Genomic DNA, 16,863 nt, shown 5'->3' with positions numbered 1-16,863 from the left:
GATTAAAAACCAGGAATATCCACCAGGTAACAAGTCAAGTATTGGTACAGAATATAATCTTAAGAAATGTTAATTAAAATACCAAATTTTTTAAATAATCAAAATAAAATACTCACCTGTTGCTGTTTATGATGTAAGTAAGCAAATTTCCACAAGGGAATATCTTTGGCTATTGATAATATGGTATTTACTGCTTTGTTTACAGCACTCTGAAAAGGTAAAACATTCCCCTTGAGCACTAGGAGATATTATGATGCCAAAATTTAAAAATTATACCTCTATCTTTACAGGAAATAGTCTAATAAGCATGAAGTAGGATCACTCAAAATACATTTTGTAAGGGGAAAGAGTACTCCATAAAGTTTTATCACAGTCCTTTCAAGTTTATGTGGTTCTCAAATAAGAACATAAGAGACCTTTACGAACAGTAATCATGATCATTGGGGATCATAACTTATAGCACTATTTCCCCTTAAACTGGTTATAAACATAGTTATTTACTATGAATAATAGTTTTCACATTCACGTCAGAATGTCTGGATACGTTTGTCTGAATTTGTGATGGTATAGTCTATAATCTCTACAGGCAGCTATATAAATTATTGTATAATTTCTTCTATCTCTGGCATTTTAAAATCACACTTTGTGGTTGATTTCTTACTGACACCACCATGAAGGCTGCAAATGAAATCTGAGAAATAATTCAAATACTGATTTTGACAGTCATCATGCTAAATGAAAAGTCCACAAATCAACACCATGAAGAACTCTGTGAATAATTTCAGACATCACTGGACATTGCAAGTATATGTGTAAGAATTTTGCTGAATTAGTATAAATTCAAAAGAGTGTTCAAATTTTTTCACAGTTTAGGGCTTCAGGCAGGTAATATTTTTCTTTACATTTTACTACTTCTGAATGCTGACTTATGAATCACACTTTAAACTGATTTTATATTCTGAAAAAGTTTGAGGAGACTAGGAAATCAATCAGGTTGCATTGATGGCATTCATTTTTATTTTTGCATTCATTTTGAAATGTTTGCCTCTAAGTAGAGGTTTGTAAATTACTGAGTTACTGAGCTTTCAGAAAAACAGTTCCTTCTAATGGCCTGCATATCAAACATGATCCCTGGCTTCGTGTGCTTAGCATCCAGTGTTGTCATGAACTCAAGTGACTTTTTATCTTTCCCCCCTTCCTTTTAGTTCTTATACCAGATTAAACTTGTAAATATTGCTTTAAAACAATGCATTTATACATGTTTTATCACAAATGACTCAGATGTGCAACTATTTTGTTACCTGAATATCTTCAAGACTTGGTTTCAAGACAATATTTGGAAAAGCCAGTTGAATTTCAGCTTTGAACAAAGGAACCTTCTGTGTCTCTACAACCTTAGTCATCTGATACCTAGAGTCAATAACATGCAATCGATGTCTTAAGGACTCTAAAGAAATCTTCATGCCTAAAAAAAATTTAATATTTAAGTGAAGTTATTTTTTTTTACCACAATAAGTTTTGGGGGAAAAAATCTCAAAGTTTTGTTAAAAAAATTAAACATATCTGAAAAAGACAGACTCACATCTGACCAAAGAGTCAGTATTCTTCTGACAAAGCTGTCCCACTAGATTATAGCAAGCACAGGGCAGGCATTCTTGGCAGCGCGTTTTCTGTTTGATGTCAAGATGTGTACAGGCATACGAATCCTGAGAAGTGAAAGGGAAATTCTTAGGAAAACAATCATATTACCCAGCATATAAATGAAATATCAAATATCTGACTAGGTTATAAAAGGTTACTTTTTACACTGTAGAGTTCTTACCTCCAGAGTTCTTCCGGCATCTGCTTTCAGCCTGTGTTTAAGATTATCTACAAGTTCATACACAGAGCATTCCACTTGCTGACTCTGTCTACAAAAACAACCTTACAGTCACTCACAGGAAATCAAATGTAAGGCACACATCTCCAGTTTCATTGCACTGTGAAGAATATTATGTGCACGGAAATGCCCTTTTGATGCTTTTCAGTTTGTTCCTATTGCTAGGGCATATAGAGATTTTAAGATATTAAAGTATGCAGACTGACAAGAAACCCATTTGTCAGACTCTGTCAGACTCTCTTACATCTGATTCAACTAGACTTCACAATAATTAAAAAAAAGCTTTTTCCAGCAATAGTTAATAAAACAGGCTTATCATGATGATGCAGTAAGATAATCTGTGAAATCAGAATTAGTAAAATAAAAGAAGAAGCATTAAGAAACAAGCAAGTAACATGTGGAGAAATTTCAAAGCAATTAACACGTGAATGAGATTTCAAGTCTTATCTGTCTTCATTTTTTTTGCTACTGATTAGAATGCCATAAGAAGAAATGCTAAACACTACAGATGCTATTTCACAATTGCCGTGTCCAAGATACTTTGGAGTTTCTCCCTTGCATTCTAAGAATATAATTTTGCTTTAAACAAAAACTCTGTTATAATAACATTTTAAAAGAGAAGTTTGTATGCATAGAAAAGTAATACGTAAATAAACCCTCAGAAAAATGGCCTTCAAATCTGTGCAATTAATAAACCTACTGAGACAGTTTGCAAGAAGAGATAGCAAGCTTTTCTATCTGTTCCAGGAAAGAGATCGCATCTATGGGTTTATCTTCTGGCAAAATTATCAGAGCAGTGTTCGACATGTCCTCCAGAATTCTTTCAATTCTGCATTCCAGGGTATCAGCCGCTTCTTTGACTACGTAGTCCAACTCCCTCAGGGTACTATAAACATTCTGAATAACTAAGCAAGGACAACAAAATGAAAACAAATAATGCAAAAGACAGATCTCATCTCCTCTTCCCACCCCCACCCCCATCCCTCCAGTTATTACAATAAAATGAAGATTTAATGGCAAAGAAATATGCAATAAAGGCCTGAAACAGAAACATGATGGACTTGCTCTACTTTTGAATCTTTAAATTATACCATTTTATAACAAATAGAACGTCCTTCAAACTATCTCTTCTTTTTGGTATTAACCTTGTAGTGAAAAGGATCAACAAAATTTAATGTAAAACAGAAAGAATACCAGTGTCCAAAATTATTTTGGTCCTCCTACATACATACACACACAGCAAAATGTGGTACTTTTAAAATTGTAATTCACTTCTAAATTAAATTGCTAAAATTACCCCAGGCAAGAATGCAACCTTGTTAAACCACTAGATTTCTTCTTTCATAGGAATGACTTAGCTTATTTTGGAAAGAGATAAACTAAATGGTTTAAGAGATGTGTTTATTAAGTTAAAGGTAGAAACAATTGTTTCTGAATAGGCTGGAAAAATTCTTTCCCTTTCATTCTTTCACTACAAAATAGAGAGAAATATGTCACCTGACACCCTTTGTCTCTTTTATTACCATATAGCACCATATATATATTTCTACTGTATGTAGAAAGAAATCACTATGGCATCTAAGGCACAGCAGTGTGAGAATGGTGTCCAACTACTGATGCTTTAAGTGGAAAACCTCATTTATTACTATTAAGAAGTTAATGATGGAACTTGTCTTTTTTATTTACTAAAATTGACAAATAATCCAACAAATGCCCTAGATTTTTTTATATATATAAATGAAGTAATCCTAAAACCATTTGTCTGCCTTATCTCCTCAGTTTTAGTCTACAAGGCAATTATGAGCCCCTATACTTCTGGATGAAATTTCAAGCTCATGCTCAGTGAGTTCTGCACACTGCTGGCAGTAGGCAGTTATTTTGTACACTGAATGAATTGCTACTTTGTAAGTGTCCAACATACATTTGGGCATGTTAGACATTGCACATCTTCAAAAATATATGGTGCGCACACTCAAGAAAAGAATTCCCTTTTAGATGTAGCAGCAGGAAACAGCCCAGATACTCTTGCTACATAACCCCTAACTTGTTAAAAAAAGGACCAGTTTCCACTAGGACAAATGGTGAAACAAAGAACCATTACAACCTGAATTATAGTTATTCAGATACTTAACATATGGCAGTGAGTATCTAAATGAATAAAAAAATAAATAATATTGTAAAGAACTTCCTTTTGATGTGTTACTAAACTATGCAAACCAAGGACAAAAACTCACTTTAGAGCTAAAAAGAAATATAAAAACCACTTGCCATTGGGTTTTTGTGCTCTGGTCAGGCAACGGTCAAGTAAAGCTTGAAGCTGACCAGGTCAGAGCCCTGTGCACCAGTGCCACATGGCAGAGTCACAAATGAACAGCTGCACAAACCTGTGCCCATTTCACTTTCAGATTGAGGCCATATCTGTTCCTGTTTATCTTGCTGCTTTTCATTTTGAAGAAAACAAGTGAAAGCCTAACATCAATCAACTTCAACCGAAAACTGATTTACAAGCATGAGTTATTGTTTTCTCACAAAACTGCAATATAAAAGTCTTGCTGATGGTTTTACATATGCCCATTTCAATGACACTTTTACAACAGTTAATCAATTTTATGTAGTATTTGATAGTGATAATGTTGTATCTTATTGGCTGTGTGGAAAAAGCTCAATATAGGCATTGAGCAAAACAAAAAATGTTTTCTTGGAAAAAAATTACCATTTGGGCAGAAATCTCCAACCTTGATTTCAGACATGTCACTTCTGGGATGTTTGGCATAAGTCACGGAGATTTTTTTTATAGAAAATATAAGAGATATTATTAAAACACCCATAGCCATTCTCTCGTCTCACATTCTTGTAGCAGTTGGGCTAAAATTATCTACCTGAAGTGATCAGTCCACAAACATATTTTTCCCAGAAAAATAAAAACAGAATTCAGGTACCTAACACTATCAACAATTCACCACTTCCTCTCCTGCTACATACATTTATTGATGTTCAAAGAAGTCCATGACAGCTGCGTCAGGCCCGGAGTCAGGGCATCCTCAACTTGTCCTATAAATGGCTTCATCAGTGGTTTCAGCATAACAGGAATCCCATTCAGACATTCTTTGTAACTGATCAACAGATTCTGGAGTCTGAAAGACATGATCATCTTTATAATGTGCTTTACTTATATATTTGAAACATGCAGAAGTTTGGACTCCTTTTAATAAGATTTGCAAGTTCTGATCCCGTCTTAAAAACAAGAACTCTTTCCAGCTCTTCCTAGCTCGAACTAAGCCTCTTTCTCCTTACCAACATCAGAACCAGACTGGAGAAATAAATGTCTCCAGTAAAGTGACTGTGATCAACTTAGACAATTTCTCTTCCAAGAAAAATTAATTATAACTAAAAAAAAAAAGAAAAAGAAACAGAAAACTGAAAACATGGCATTTTTGTTTCCTTCTTCCTATCTAACAAGACATGGCATGAAATGATGCTGCTTATAGGGAAACCTAGATCCAAACCACGAAGAATACCAAATCCCAAAGAAAAAGAGGCCAAATTCTGAATAAAGGTTTACCAGTATAGTTCCATGAAAATGGAGCTACACAAAGAAGCTGCATAAACAAGAATTAGAAGCAAATATAGCTCAAAGGTCAGATATATAGTGGGTTCCTTACAAGAACTGCTGCAAAGAAACCGCAATAGTTGTGTTCTATGCCAGATTAAAATGATGACTGTAGACAACATTGTCACAAACCGTATACTGAGATAGCTCATTCGCAATATACCCAGCACTGTTTTTCAGATGATGTTAATTAAAAATCTACAGCCTCTGAATATTTCTTCTTTGCTTGGGGAGTAAGTCTGAAGTCTTTTTTTAAGTCAAAGGCAAATTTGGGGTTCTCTTTTTACTGCAAACATTTTCTGTAGTTTTTTTTCCTGTTGGATGGAAAAAGTTGGGGCTGTTGCTTTTTGCAGGTCTGAAACACAGAGTTTGCCTTGCACATTAAAAATTCATGGTTAGTTTGTCCTTAAACACTCCACAGAAAATCCCTGAAAAATGTCACATTGTAAGAGTGAAAGACTAAAAATTTTAACAATAGAAAAAGGGAGGAGGGGTTGAATTGAAGTGTTTATGAAACTCTTTGAACTTTGTCCCTTTTTGTCCAATTCTATTTAGAAATGCTCCTCACAAAGCATTGCTTTTTAAAGACTGCTCATCCTTGCTTAGAAAGTTAGTGATTAACAATCAGGATCCCTGAGAATGAAAACAAGTCTTGCAGCAGGGATTTGGACTGTTAGAAGAAACAGAAAGACATTATTTAAAATCAACAAAAGTGATTTTAGATATTCAACAGGAGAGAGAGAGCATGTTATAAGTGAGGTGATGTATTAGCTATATAAATGTTGGAATTGTGATGTAATCAAGTGGAAAATTCCAGCTTGTATTTCCAACAGAAAAAAAAAGCTTTTGATGTTAACTGTAATATTTTGGAGTGTAATCCCTATGTTACAGTGCTTAGATGCCTTAGAGGTACCTAGGAGCTGCACTTACAGAGCAGCTCCTGAAGTAACAAAACAAAAACATGTAGGCATTTCTGGTAATGAGATACGTGTGTAAATAGGAACAACTGCATTTTAACAGTATTAATATGGAAATGCAGGGAAAAGCAATTAAAATTCAATTAAACTCCATCAAAGAGGAAAATCACAATAAATCAAAAGCAACATATGCAACCGACTCAAAGGTAGGGATTTGCAGATGAGAAACAAACCCGAAAAGTGTTCACTTACTCCATTTGACGTCTTTTAATCTGTTCTTCACCTGCACACAAGACAAGGACAACATCTGGAACTTCAAAATGCATTTTTTTCAGGTATTTTGTCTCACAAAGTACTTCCAGGAGCATTGGATCTAAGTTTACAAATAATTCCTTCATGTAGTAGTACAAGGGGAAAAAAAAGAAATACAAAATAAGACCAGTTTGGTAGTTACATGTAGTGTGATATAACTGGATCATATAAAAAGACGTACATGACTGAAGAAGATTTTTTAAATGGATACCCATGTTTCTATGCAGATCCTCAACCTCCTCTACAAATATACAGGTTTCCCAAAGTGTTAATCAACCAATATCTTACTCTGATTTCAATTCTTTGTGAGACCTTCACTGTGCCTTAAACACTTGGCTCTAGTGATTTCCCAAGTTTAATTCTAGTTCTGCAGCTACATTCTGTGGAAGCTACTTTGCCTTTTTATCTCACTTTCTCCCATGGTAACTAGGGGAAGATACTGTGAAGGTTAATCTCTATGTTTTTGGGGGCACTAAATGTAATTAAGTTGCTACATAAATTTGAAAACGAGGTTCTACTTGTCCATTATGGAATCATTAGTACAAAAAATGCCACATTTGTATCATAATTTCTGTGCATTACAGCAGAAAAAATAACCTGTGAAGTAAGAATGGTAAGATTTTCTGTCTCAGCAATCAGTTTTGAAAGCAAATTAATGAATTATTGTAATATATCCAACACAGTGATATTGATCACTACAGAAAAGACCATGATGTAATAAAAACTTCCTTCCTTGACTAAAGTTTTGGTTAGCACAGAAAAATAAACCAGGAAACAATATCTTAAAAGATGTAGATAAGTTAATAGTAGATATGTATTTCCTAGCTACTGCCTCTGTTATACCTTGAATAAGGCAGAAGCCTTATGAAGAAGAGACATGATGAAACAACAAGGAAAAAATATTCCAATATTCCAATTCAAGTTGTTCATTTTTTAACCCTGTTAAGGTTATTTTAATGCCTTCTTGCCTATCTATGATATTATTAAAGTAGCATTTGTAATATTAAATCATGTAACAGTAATACAAAGAATAAATCATATTTACCTTAGTTTCTGGGTGCCTGGCAAGTAAGGAAGCACACAGAGCATTTCTAGCTTGGTCAGCAAATCTACACCAAGACCTATAATAAATAAGTTCGAATTCCAAAAGAACTGCAGCCATTTTATTGTAATTCTTAACAACCTTTTTCATTTCCAGTGTCTGCAATTTATGGGAAAAATAAAAAGCATACATCACTCAAACAATTTAACGAGTTTAACATAGGAGAAAGTCCCTCCACTAGGCTTTCTCTCTCCAGTCCTAGGAAAATGAAACAGTAATAGAAAACTCTAAATTATGCTATTTTAGAGACAAGGTAGGACGCAGGAACATAGCAATATATTTAGCAATTCAGTTATTAAAAAGTATTCAACTGCTCTAACCAGCATAGCTCTTTTCCTGATTTTTCCTCCCAGTCTTGCCCATTAGACAAACTCTGTTACCATGGCCTATACAAGGTATTGATGGCCCGTTGAGAAAGCTACACAAATTATATTCTTTCATGAACTGTGGCTAGTGTTTGAGGCCCTCTTCAATACAGAGCACATCAGACAGAAGGCTCTAAGCTTAGGTACACAGCCAACAGTGCTACTACCACAATTAACATGAGTCAAATCCCAGAAGGGACAGAAACACTGGTCTGAGTCATCAGCCTCATGTTTTGAGGGAAGCCACTGTCTTGAGCCATAGAATAATAATGCTGCAAAAAGGAATTCAAAACCTGGAGCAAATGCTAACACCTATCCCTCCTGTTGGATGAGTTTGGATACAAGCTTCTAGAAAAGTGAGTGCAGGAGTATAAAAATAAATCATGTGTTTGTTAATAACATCCTTGAAAGCTTAGCATAAAGGCTCCTCTGCTAATTTCCAACCTTCAAAAGTGTGGTTTTCTTTTTAAGGAATGTCATTGGATGGTCAATTTTTCTGAATAACTGCTGAGCCCACATAATCTTCCCTGTTACCTAAAACACAGAAAATAGGAGGTTATATTTTCATTAACTTAAAAACAGTCAAGAAGTAAAGTAATTTTTCTCTCTCATTTCTTTCATTCTTACTGGTGGTATATTACGTGGTATAGGTGGATTTTCCTTTTCCTTCTGGTAGAGCTCTTGAATAAACTCCAAGTCTTGGCTGTACTGCTGAAGGACAATGGTATACTTCTCATTAAGATCAATATTAATTTCTCCTATTTGCTCAAGCTTCATCAGAAGTACCAGCATCTGTTCAGTCTAAAAAGGAAAATGGAGAACTTACTGTAAAGATGTTAACAGTTCAGAAAGCCATTGTTCATAAACTATTTTAATGATTTAGAATATGCTATGTAAATTCGTAAAAATAAACTTAAAAATATAGGGGAAAGGGGGAACATAAGCCTGACACCAAGTAAGAATGAACATTATTTTCCAGTACTTCTGCAAGCAAATTTTAGAACATTTGTAATAGGTTTGATGTCCTCCAAAATTATCTCAGCCACCAGCACAGTACAAAACATCGGTAGCAATGAAGGAGTTCAGTAGGAGCTATGGGTACTCAGCCTTTCTAAGCACCAGAACAAGGGGCTTGCATTTGTAACATCACTTACAGTTACAGTCTTCTCAAACCACGAATCCACAAATTCTTGTATGGATTCATACAATGCTGCAATTTGGTTCTTAAATTCAAGGTAATCTTTTTCAAACTAGAATAAAAGCAAAAGAAAAAAATCATCTATAGTGCTGCCTTTCCCTGTATAAAATCCTTTCCCTGTAGCTTTTGGGGAATTTGCTTTATCTGCCCAGTGCACGTGTTCAGAACTGAATTAAAAAGAACAGGAACATCATCAACGAAGGTATTTACATTCTAAGCAAAGCAAATAAATATAAGCAGTGTTAGGTTAAATGATTGAAATCTCATCTTCATGAACACAAAGGAGCACAGAGGAACACGAACAGGAGGAGGAAATCTCGTAATCTAACCAGAGATAACAGAACACACTCACTAGCTACTCCCAGTACTGCCATAGGAGAGTACTCAGCTCACTGTCCAGGTATGAAACCCACCAAAGTTGAGCAAAGTGGCAGGCTCTCTAGAGCACCTTACAGACTAAGGGAGGTTATTACCAAATTTCACAGCTCCTAACTAGAAGTAATTTGGATATTCACCTGTAATATTTTTTTCTTAAAAGTCTTAAATACTGATGGCCTACAAAAAGAGTTCAATGCAAACTTCCCCTCAAAGAGAGCACTTGGGAACACAGTCTATTTACCTGTAAAGCCATACTGGTTTTTAACACCTCCAAATTCCAGTTAACAGTAAATGCACTCTTTCAGAAAAGAGCCATAGAGCAAGTAACACAGGCCAACATGACACATCAACAAACACAAGCCAGAGAAACACAAGCCATCAGCCAGTTAGAAGAAAGCCAAAGGTACTTCAGACTTAAACATTTAAAGGAAAGTTAATGACAGTTGAAAGCTATAGTTCAGGAAGGCAGGAGAGTAAGTCAACATTTCTAGAATTACTTTTGTTAGACTATTAATCCTGCAAAATAAGCAGGCTATAGGTCAAAAAAAAAAAGCAGCTCAATTCCAGAATGTACAGAATGTATTAAAACATGAGACTGAAGCATTTGAAAAGCCACTTTAGTTTTTATCATTCTGTTCAGCACTGGGAGTGATATGATTCTCTTCTCCACCTAAAATGTGCAACTATGTGCCTTTACTAACTTCACTATAATACTCCATTACTATTCCACTAAGTATTTTTAATAACACTAAGGAACTCTTACAATTAGATAAACTGTATTTAATGTGTTGACATGCCTGAATTAGTTTTCACTATGCATCTCAAAACAATCAAGTTTAGGAAAACTCGTTAGTAGCATTACCCGTCACACAGAAAAATTTGAAATAAACCCCAAATCTACCCTAACACTTTTAAATTGTGTTAAAAGATACAAAAGTATTAGTATTATTGTTACAGCAAAATAATATATGCATTGTTACAATATTTAACATTTTTTGCATAGTTCCAGTGAGAAGCACAGAGTTAAGGGAGAGATTATCACACAAGCGCCAAATATATGTACCTCTTTTTTTCTGTGATCCAGAACATCATACTCTTTGGATTTGGTATTTGTAGCAATGCTCTGGTAATGAGTAGTGATCTCTTCAATACCTTCTATTTTTATATGATGGAGCTCTAAAAGGCTTTCCATAATATTGCTCATATGTGAAATCTTCTCCAAACGTTTACAGAAGGCATCAAATTTTCCAAATATATAGTTTTCACTAAAATAACAAAGCAAGAGAAGAATTGTAATGCAAATCTCTTTGCAACAGATTTTTTCTATTTAATCCACATATATTCTACCAGAACTGCCATCAAGTTTCACACCAAAAAAACCCTCGTGCTCTAATAATTACAAACCAAGTAAAAATAATTTTAAACTAATGGACATAAACTAGAAAATGTTTAATCCTTATATATGTCAGTTAAAAGCTTTACCACATTTCACAGGAGTTATTCTTTCAAGTAAGACATTTACAGGAGATCAAAATGTGAACATATAACACTAAGAAATGCCTCATGCTTTAAGTACCAATATAGGTAAAACTCCCCTTGGCATTGTGATAGACAACCCAGCCCAAAGCTGACTAAATTCCCTTAGAGTGTTTTTACTTATATTCATGACTCAAATTTGTTGGTATTTCAGACCATACATATCCACTTGTATTAAATTAAAACATGCTTAAATTCCCCTGAAGTCCTCTTGGACAGCTCTTGAATCAACAAGAGACTGGCAAAAACCTGTCACTAGTTTCTTCCTGAATAGAATAAAAAAAGCCTATGTAAGGTCATGTTCTGATTATAATAAACTCTTGATTTTAATTGAGAATTTAGACTTTCTGTTAGTCAGCAGAAAATATGCCACCTCATTTATAAATTGTATACACCAATATGATTCCATATTAAAGTGAATTATTTACCTGAAATCAAATTGCCTGTCATTTGGATTTTCCTTTAGTTCTTTCCTAATTTTCTGAAAGGATGTTTGGTACTGTTCTTTGAGGGAAATGCATTGTTGTATCCTTTTTAGCAATTCTTGCCTGAGGAAGAAAGCACAGAAGACAGAGAATCATCCTAAGGGTGTCTTCAAAAGAATATTAAAAAAAATAAAACATTTCAGTCAGATATGCAACTTTGCAAAATAAAAACACAAAATTATACATTATGTGAAAAACATTCAAAGTACGATCTTTACATGAAAAGCTTTTGGCTTAAATCTGTTATCTAGATCGGATATTTTTAGTTTAGGTTATGTTGTCATCAAACCACATAGTCCACAGCATAGTCCAGAAAGGATTTATACCAGCTTAATGCTGGCTATTGAATGCCTGCAGTTTGGTCATTTCTCATCTTCTGCATTGAATATTGCTGATAGGTTTTCCTTTGCTTGTTTCTTTGGTATTTTTCTAAGGAGACTGTGAAAGTATTTTTCTGGACTACAGTAAGCTTGAGGAAAGCTTTGTTTCTTTAAAAAGATACACCAGGAAGAACTTATTTACATCTTATACACTCATCATTCAGATAAATTTGTTCTGCCAGTGACATCAGCATTCACCACCCAATGGATAACTTTCATAGAAACACCTCTGTGCTTCAATTTATGCTGAATGAAGCACTTGGACAAGTAGCCATAGAGCAGCTAACTCATGCCTTCTTTGAAATGCTGCCTTTATTTCTCCTGGCAGTGATGCCTACAAAAAATTCAAGGTCATCAACAACTGTGCTGAAAACACTGTCAGTCCAGCTGACCAACACTGCATGATTGCTGCTTTTTCTCCATCCCTCTTTCTTCCCACCATTTCACTATTTAATTCCTACATTTCAGATTGCAAGCTCTGTTTACATTTTAGATTGCAAGCTCTGCTTAAGTTTTAGATTGCAAGCTCCTTGGAGCAAACTTTTGGTTCATTTTCTGTATAGTGCCTAACATTTACTGAAAACCATAGACTACTGTTATACTAACAGCTGTACTAAGAACAATAGAAAAGAAGAAAAAAATTAGTCTTAGGTATGTCTAACTAGCAAACTTACAGTAAATCTAGCTTTTTTAATTTAAGATGCTTCATTAGCACCACTTATACTCCACATACAGCATTCTCCCCAGAATACTCAGAAAATACAAGTCTGAGTCCCATCTTATCACCCACATACCTTGCTCCAGAGTACAACTGAGTTGTGATTCTGGTCCTGATATATATTGTCCCCTTCCTCAAACTGACTTTCCTGTCCACTAACAGCAAAATATAAATCTTAGATGGAAGTTTGTCAGTCTGTCCTTGTAGTTTTTTAATGAAGAATGTTAGCTCACAGTTCTTAAGTGTGTTTTGTCCATGGGGACAATATATCAAGTGCTGTATACGAGTATACATTACATGGTTTTCAATAACAGGCTTTTTTCACAACACATAGTAAATTTGTTCTTGCAGAGTACTTAATTCTACACCAAATTAGTAGTTACAAGCTTACAGTCAACATGGGAATCAGTGCCTGGTAGGAGGACAAAGGGCAACTTAAATTTACCTATTAATAATCTTGATGACTAATCTGTAATTTTACTTCTAGTGTCAACAAAAGAAGATGAAATTAAAATTCTATCACCTGTCCAGATCCCAGATTTTTGAAACACCTTCACATAGATACATCTTGCATGTGTTAATCATTTGATTTGTGATTTTAAGAAAAAGAGACGTCATGCGCTCTGATGTGTTGTAGTAGGATGATGTACAGTAAATCATACAGATGGTATTCATTAAACTGGGTATATGTTCCATCATTGCTACCTACAACAGGAAAAAATGGGAAAGCCAGCAATTCGAATTTCCTGAAAATTAACACAGTCAAAAATATGACCACTTTGGGAATATGTTTGTCAGCGGATAAACATCTTTCTGATTGTAACACATTGCTCCTGAAGATATCTCATTATGAACCGGACCATCCAATTCATTTGTGGGGACTTACCACACTATGACTAAGAGAAAAAGGTGGGAAAAGGGTAGTCAATAAATGAATAGTTCTTTTTCCAGAGTGGGATTTTCCAGAGGAAAAACAGCAGGTTTTTTGGCCATGGCCTCCAGTATATGAAGGTGCTGTAGCCTGCTTTGCAGGCGAACATACTACCTGAGGAAAAGTCATACACTGCTACAAAAGAGTTGGCCTGCTGAGAGAGGCCAACTGAGAGGCCTGTTGAGAGAAGGACAAGAAAGAAGTTGGTCTTTGCTCATTTTGCCTATATCTGTACAGAAGAGAAATCCAGAAGGGGGAGGAAAGACAACAGTAGTCTCACTCTTAGTGAGGATACTGAACTGTACAGTTTTCTCTCCCATAGAAAGATTTCACAGAAATGCATGTAAGCCAGATACACTGAGAACTCAGAACAAGAGACATTGACTGATCTGGAAAAGGATAACAAAAATATGGTATCTAAAATTTGAATCCAATATGGTTTGTAGATTAATATTTGCAGAAGAAGAGCAGTGTAAAATAGTACAGTGGATTCAAAAGTACTCAAGCTTTGAAAACATTGTTTAGAAAAATTGTAATCAGATGGATCATGTGTCAATGTTCTGAAATGTGTAAACTTAGACAATTTTGCCTGGTGACTGTATCTTCAAAATTCATGTTCTCACTTAAAAAAATGAACTCTGAGACCCACATGGTTATGAAAATAAATTTTATCAACCAGGATGACAGTGCTACATGCAAAAGAAACAGCTTTAGCCTGTAAAATAAGTGGAAGCCAACCAATTTCAGCTCAAGATCACTTTATGACATTTGCAATAAAACAATCCCAAATAACTTCTAACTGAAGCATGCAGACAGGAAGAGGTGCCCTATGTAAGGCCCAACTCACAAAGGAAATTCAGCTCATTATCAGGCTCAGAAAAACAGTCTTATGATTAGTTTTTTCATGCCCTTCAATTATCTTCTGGAATGACAACTACTTCCTACACAGAAAAAAAAATTATTATCTCTGGTTAATTCAAAATCTGTAAGCTCAGTTCACTAATGCCTAAGAAGTTAAGATGTCCACTAATCACTAAGAATGAGATAAATATTGACAGAAGTATCTTTTTTAAACAGCAAAAGCCCTTCCCTTCTTTTCCTAATTTTATATTAAATGCCTTTAGAGTACTACTTACAGGTGAAGCATTGGCAAGTGGACCAAAAAATTTATCCAATGTATATAAATATCTCACATTGTCTTTAGCTTCATTGGCAGCAATTGTTATACTACTATCCTGAAGGGAGGGGAAAGAAAAAAAAGAAATACAATTATTACTGTGAAAATTTTCTGAATAGGTTCTTGCTCTTTTACGGCGCACACTATCACAAGATTGTGATTCCATCTTGCAAGCTTTTTCACACAAAGTGCTTTCAATTATGTAATTTATTTTTTACATAAGAAATAACTGCTTTTACATGCAAAAATTGGTAAGATATTCCTGGCAATCAGTAACATTTTGGATGAGGTTTAAAAGAAGTCCTTACTCAGACCCCCAAAGCTTTTCCTTCCTCATGGAAGAACATTAGTGTGGTTTTGATAATCCAACTTAAATTGTAGAATTGTTTCAGCATGGTACCCGTTCTACAGAATTTAGACAAGACCCCTGAAATGTACCAGAGTTTCCCAACATTTTTTAATAAACCCTTGTTAGGGAAAATGAGTTCACAGCTAATGCATGTATCTTTCTGTTCATGTCAGGTGGAACTACTCAGTACTTAGGGGGTTATTTTGTATGAAGAAAGAAATCCAGCTCATCGTCCTTGGGTTGTACTTGCTCTGTACAGACACTTTGATCCAAATACCATTTATCAAATAAGTCAGCAAATATGGTAAGCAAATAAAACAAAAACTCAGTAAGGTAGCACTGTTTTCCTGGTCTGTTTTCAAAACAGTAGAATACTTTCTTATGTGCTAGAAGATCTGCATTCTGGTGTTTGAGGGTGGGTGTGGGTGAGTGTTTGATTGACTGTACGTGGTCTACAGCTTATTTTTTCTGACTTGCCTACAGTTTTGACTGATAAGTTTACATTACAGCTATCCACTTATCTGAAGTAGCAGTTATGCTACAAAAAGTCAGCTGTCAATAATTTTAAATGCAATATGATGAACACATTTCAGACACCTCTACAGTTGGCCTGCTCAGGGTTCAGCTGGTGAGAGACAAAAAGATGTTGTATTGTTGCATTGCTTTACTTCTGCACAACCATTCCACCTATTATGTTAATGAAAGACACATTACAAAAGCACTGACTTCTTTTCAAGTTATCTATTTAACTTCAGAATCATTGATGTTATATGTTCCAACAAATGGATATTTACCACAGTACAAAACCAGCATAAACACTCAAAGTTATTTTTAGCATTGTGTTCAGTTCTGTGTGTATTACAAATACAGTACTGTAATAATTTAAAACTTAAATTAGAAAGTAGCAATTACCAGTTCTTTCCACTGCTTTAATGTCTTTGATCTTGCTGCCTGAAGAATACTTATAATTTTCTTTACTCTTGAACTCTTGATCTCATCTAAAAGGCTTTGAAGAAAGAAACACATCTAATACTCACTTTGGGATGAAAGTTTACATTTATTTCTAAAAATACATTTTTTCCCCCAAGACTCTGTGAGAAATAATGCAGAGATTTGACCTGTTAAATGACGACATTCTTGTCTTCCAGTGTTCCAGTTCTGCAGATGGACCAACATCATCAGCTTCTCTTCTTATTTGTTCACTCTCCACTAAAACTTGTCTGATCTGTTTGGTCCAAATCCTGATCACTTCTTCAAGTCTCTCAGTGACTTCTGTGTTACTGCCTTCAAAATCATAGAATTGGACAGTCTTATAAGCACCAGGAAATAAACACAGAATTTTAAACTACAGATGTGAAATGTTCTCGCAAAACATAATCTAAGACTATGTAAACTGAGTATATTCGAATCACTGACCAACAACAGGAAAGGATTAAGACTGTAACAACAAGCACACATAAAACTTGTATCTATCTACTCTGCTACTGTTGCATATCCTTTACAGTGGAAATAGTTAAAAATACAGG

At 34.8% G+C, this 16,863-nt stretch overlaps 1 protein-coding gene across 1 annotated transcript in view; it reads right to left on the bottom strand.

Moving 5' to 3' along the window:
- The window catches only part of LOC103756797 (dynein heavy chain 5, axonemal), a 153,905-nt gene that overhangs the window by 123,579 nt on the left and 13,463 nt on the right, over positions 1 to 16,863 (bottom strand). The window contains exons 9-25 of the mRNA XM_025894875.2: positions 16,456 to 16,621; positions 16,250 to 16,343; positions 14,944 to 15,046; positions 13,404 to 13,581; positions 11,726 to 11,845; positions 10,825 to 11,026; positions 9,340 to 9,435; positions 8,813 to 8,986; positions 8,630 to 8,719; positions 7,764 to 7,919; positions 6,659 to 6,798; positions 4,862 to 5,013; positions 2,580 to 2,784; positions 1,823 to 1,910; positions 1,583 to 1,706; positions 1,302 to 1,465; positions 117 to 209 (exon numbers count right to left, since the gene is read on the bottom strand). Coding sequence (XP_025750660.2) covers positions 117 to 209; positions 1,302 to 1,465; positions 1,583 to 1,706; positions 1,823 to 1,910; positions 2,580 to 2,784; positions 4,862 to 5,013; positions 6,659 to 6,798; positions 7,764 to 7,919; positions 8,630 to 8,719; positions 8,813 to 8,986; positions 9,340 to 9,435; positions 10,825 to 11,026; positions 11,726 to 11,845; positions 13,404 to 13,581; positions 14,944 to 15,046; positions 16,250 to 16,343; positions 16,456 to 16,621 — 2,345 coding nt within the window. The remainder of the gene's footprint in view (positions 1 to 116; positions 210 to 1,301; positions 1,466 to 1,582; positions 1,707 to 1,822; positions 1,911 to 2,579; positions 2,785 to 4,861; positions 5,014 to 6,658; positions 6,799 to 7,763; positions 7,920 to 8,629; positions 8,720 to 8,812; positions 8,987 to 9,339; positions 9,436 to 10,824; positions 11,027 to 11,725; positions 11,846 to 13,403; positions 13,582 to 14,943; positions 15,047 to 16,249; positions 16,344 to 16,455; positions 16,622 to 16,863) is intronic.

This window comes from Manacus vitellinus, unplaced genomic scaffold (assembly GCF_001715985.3).
Source record: "Manacus vitellinus isolate BGI_N305 unplaced genomic scaffold, ASM171598v3 scaffold_17_pilon, whole genome shotgun sequence".
Taxonomy (NCBI): domain Eukaryota; kingdom Metazoa; phylum Chordata; class Aves; order Passeriformes; family Pipridae; genus Manacus; species Manacus vitellinus.
This window is presented reverse-complemented; position numbering and strand designations above follow the sequence as displayed.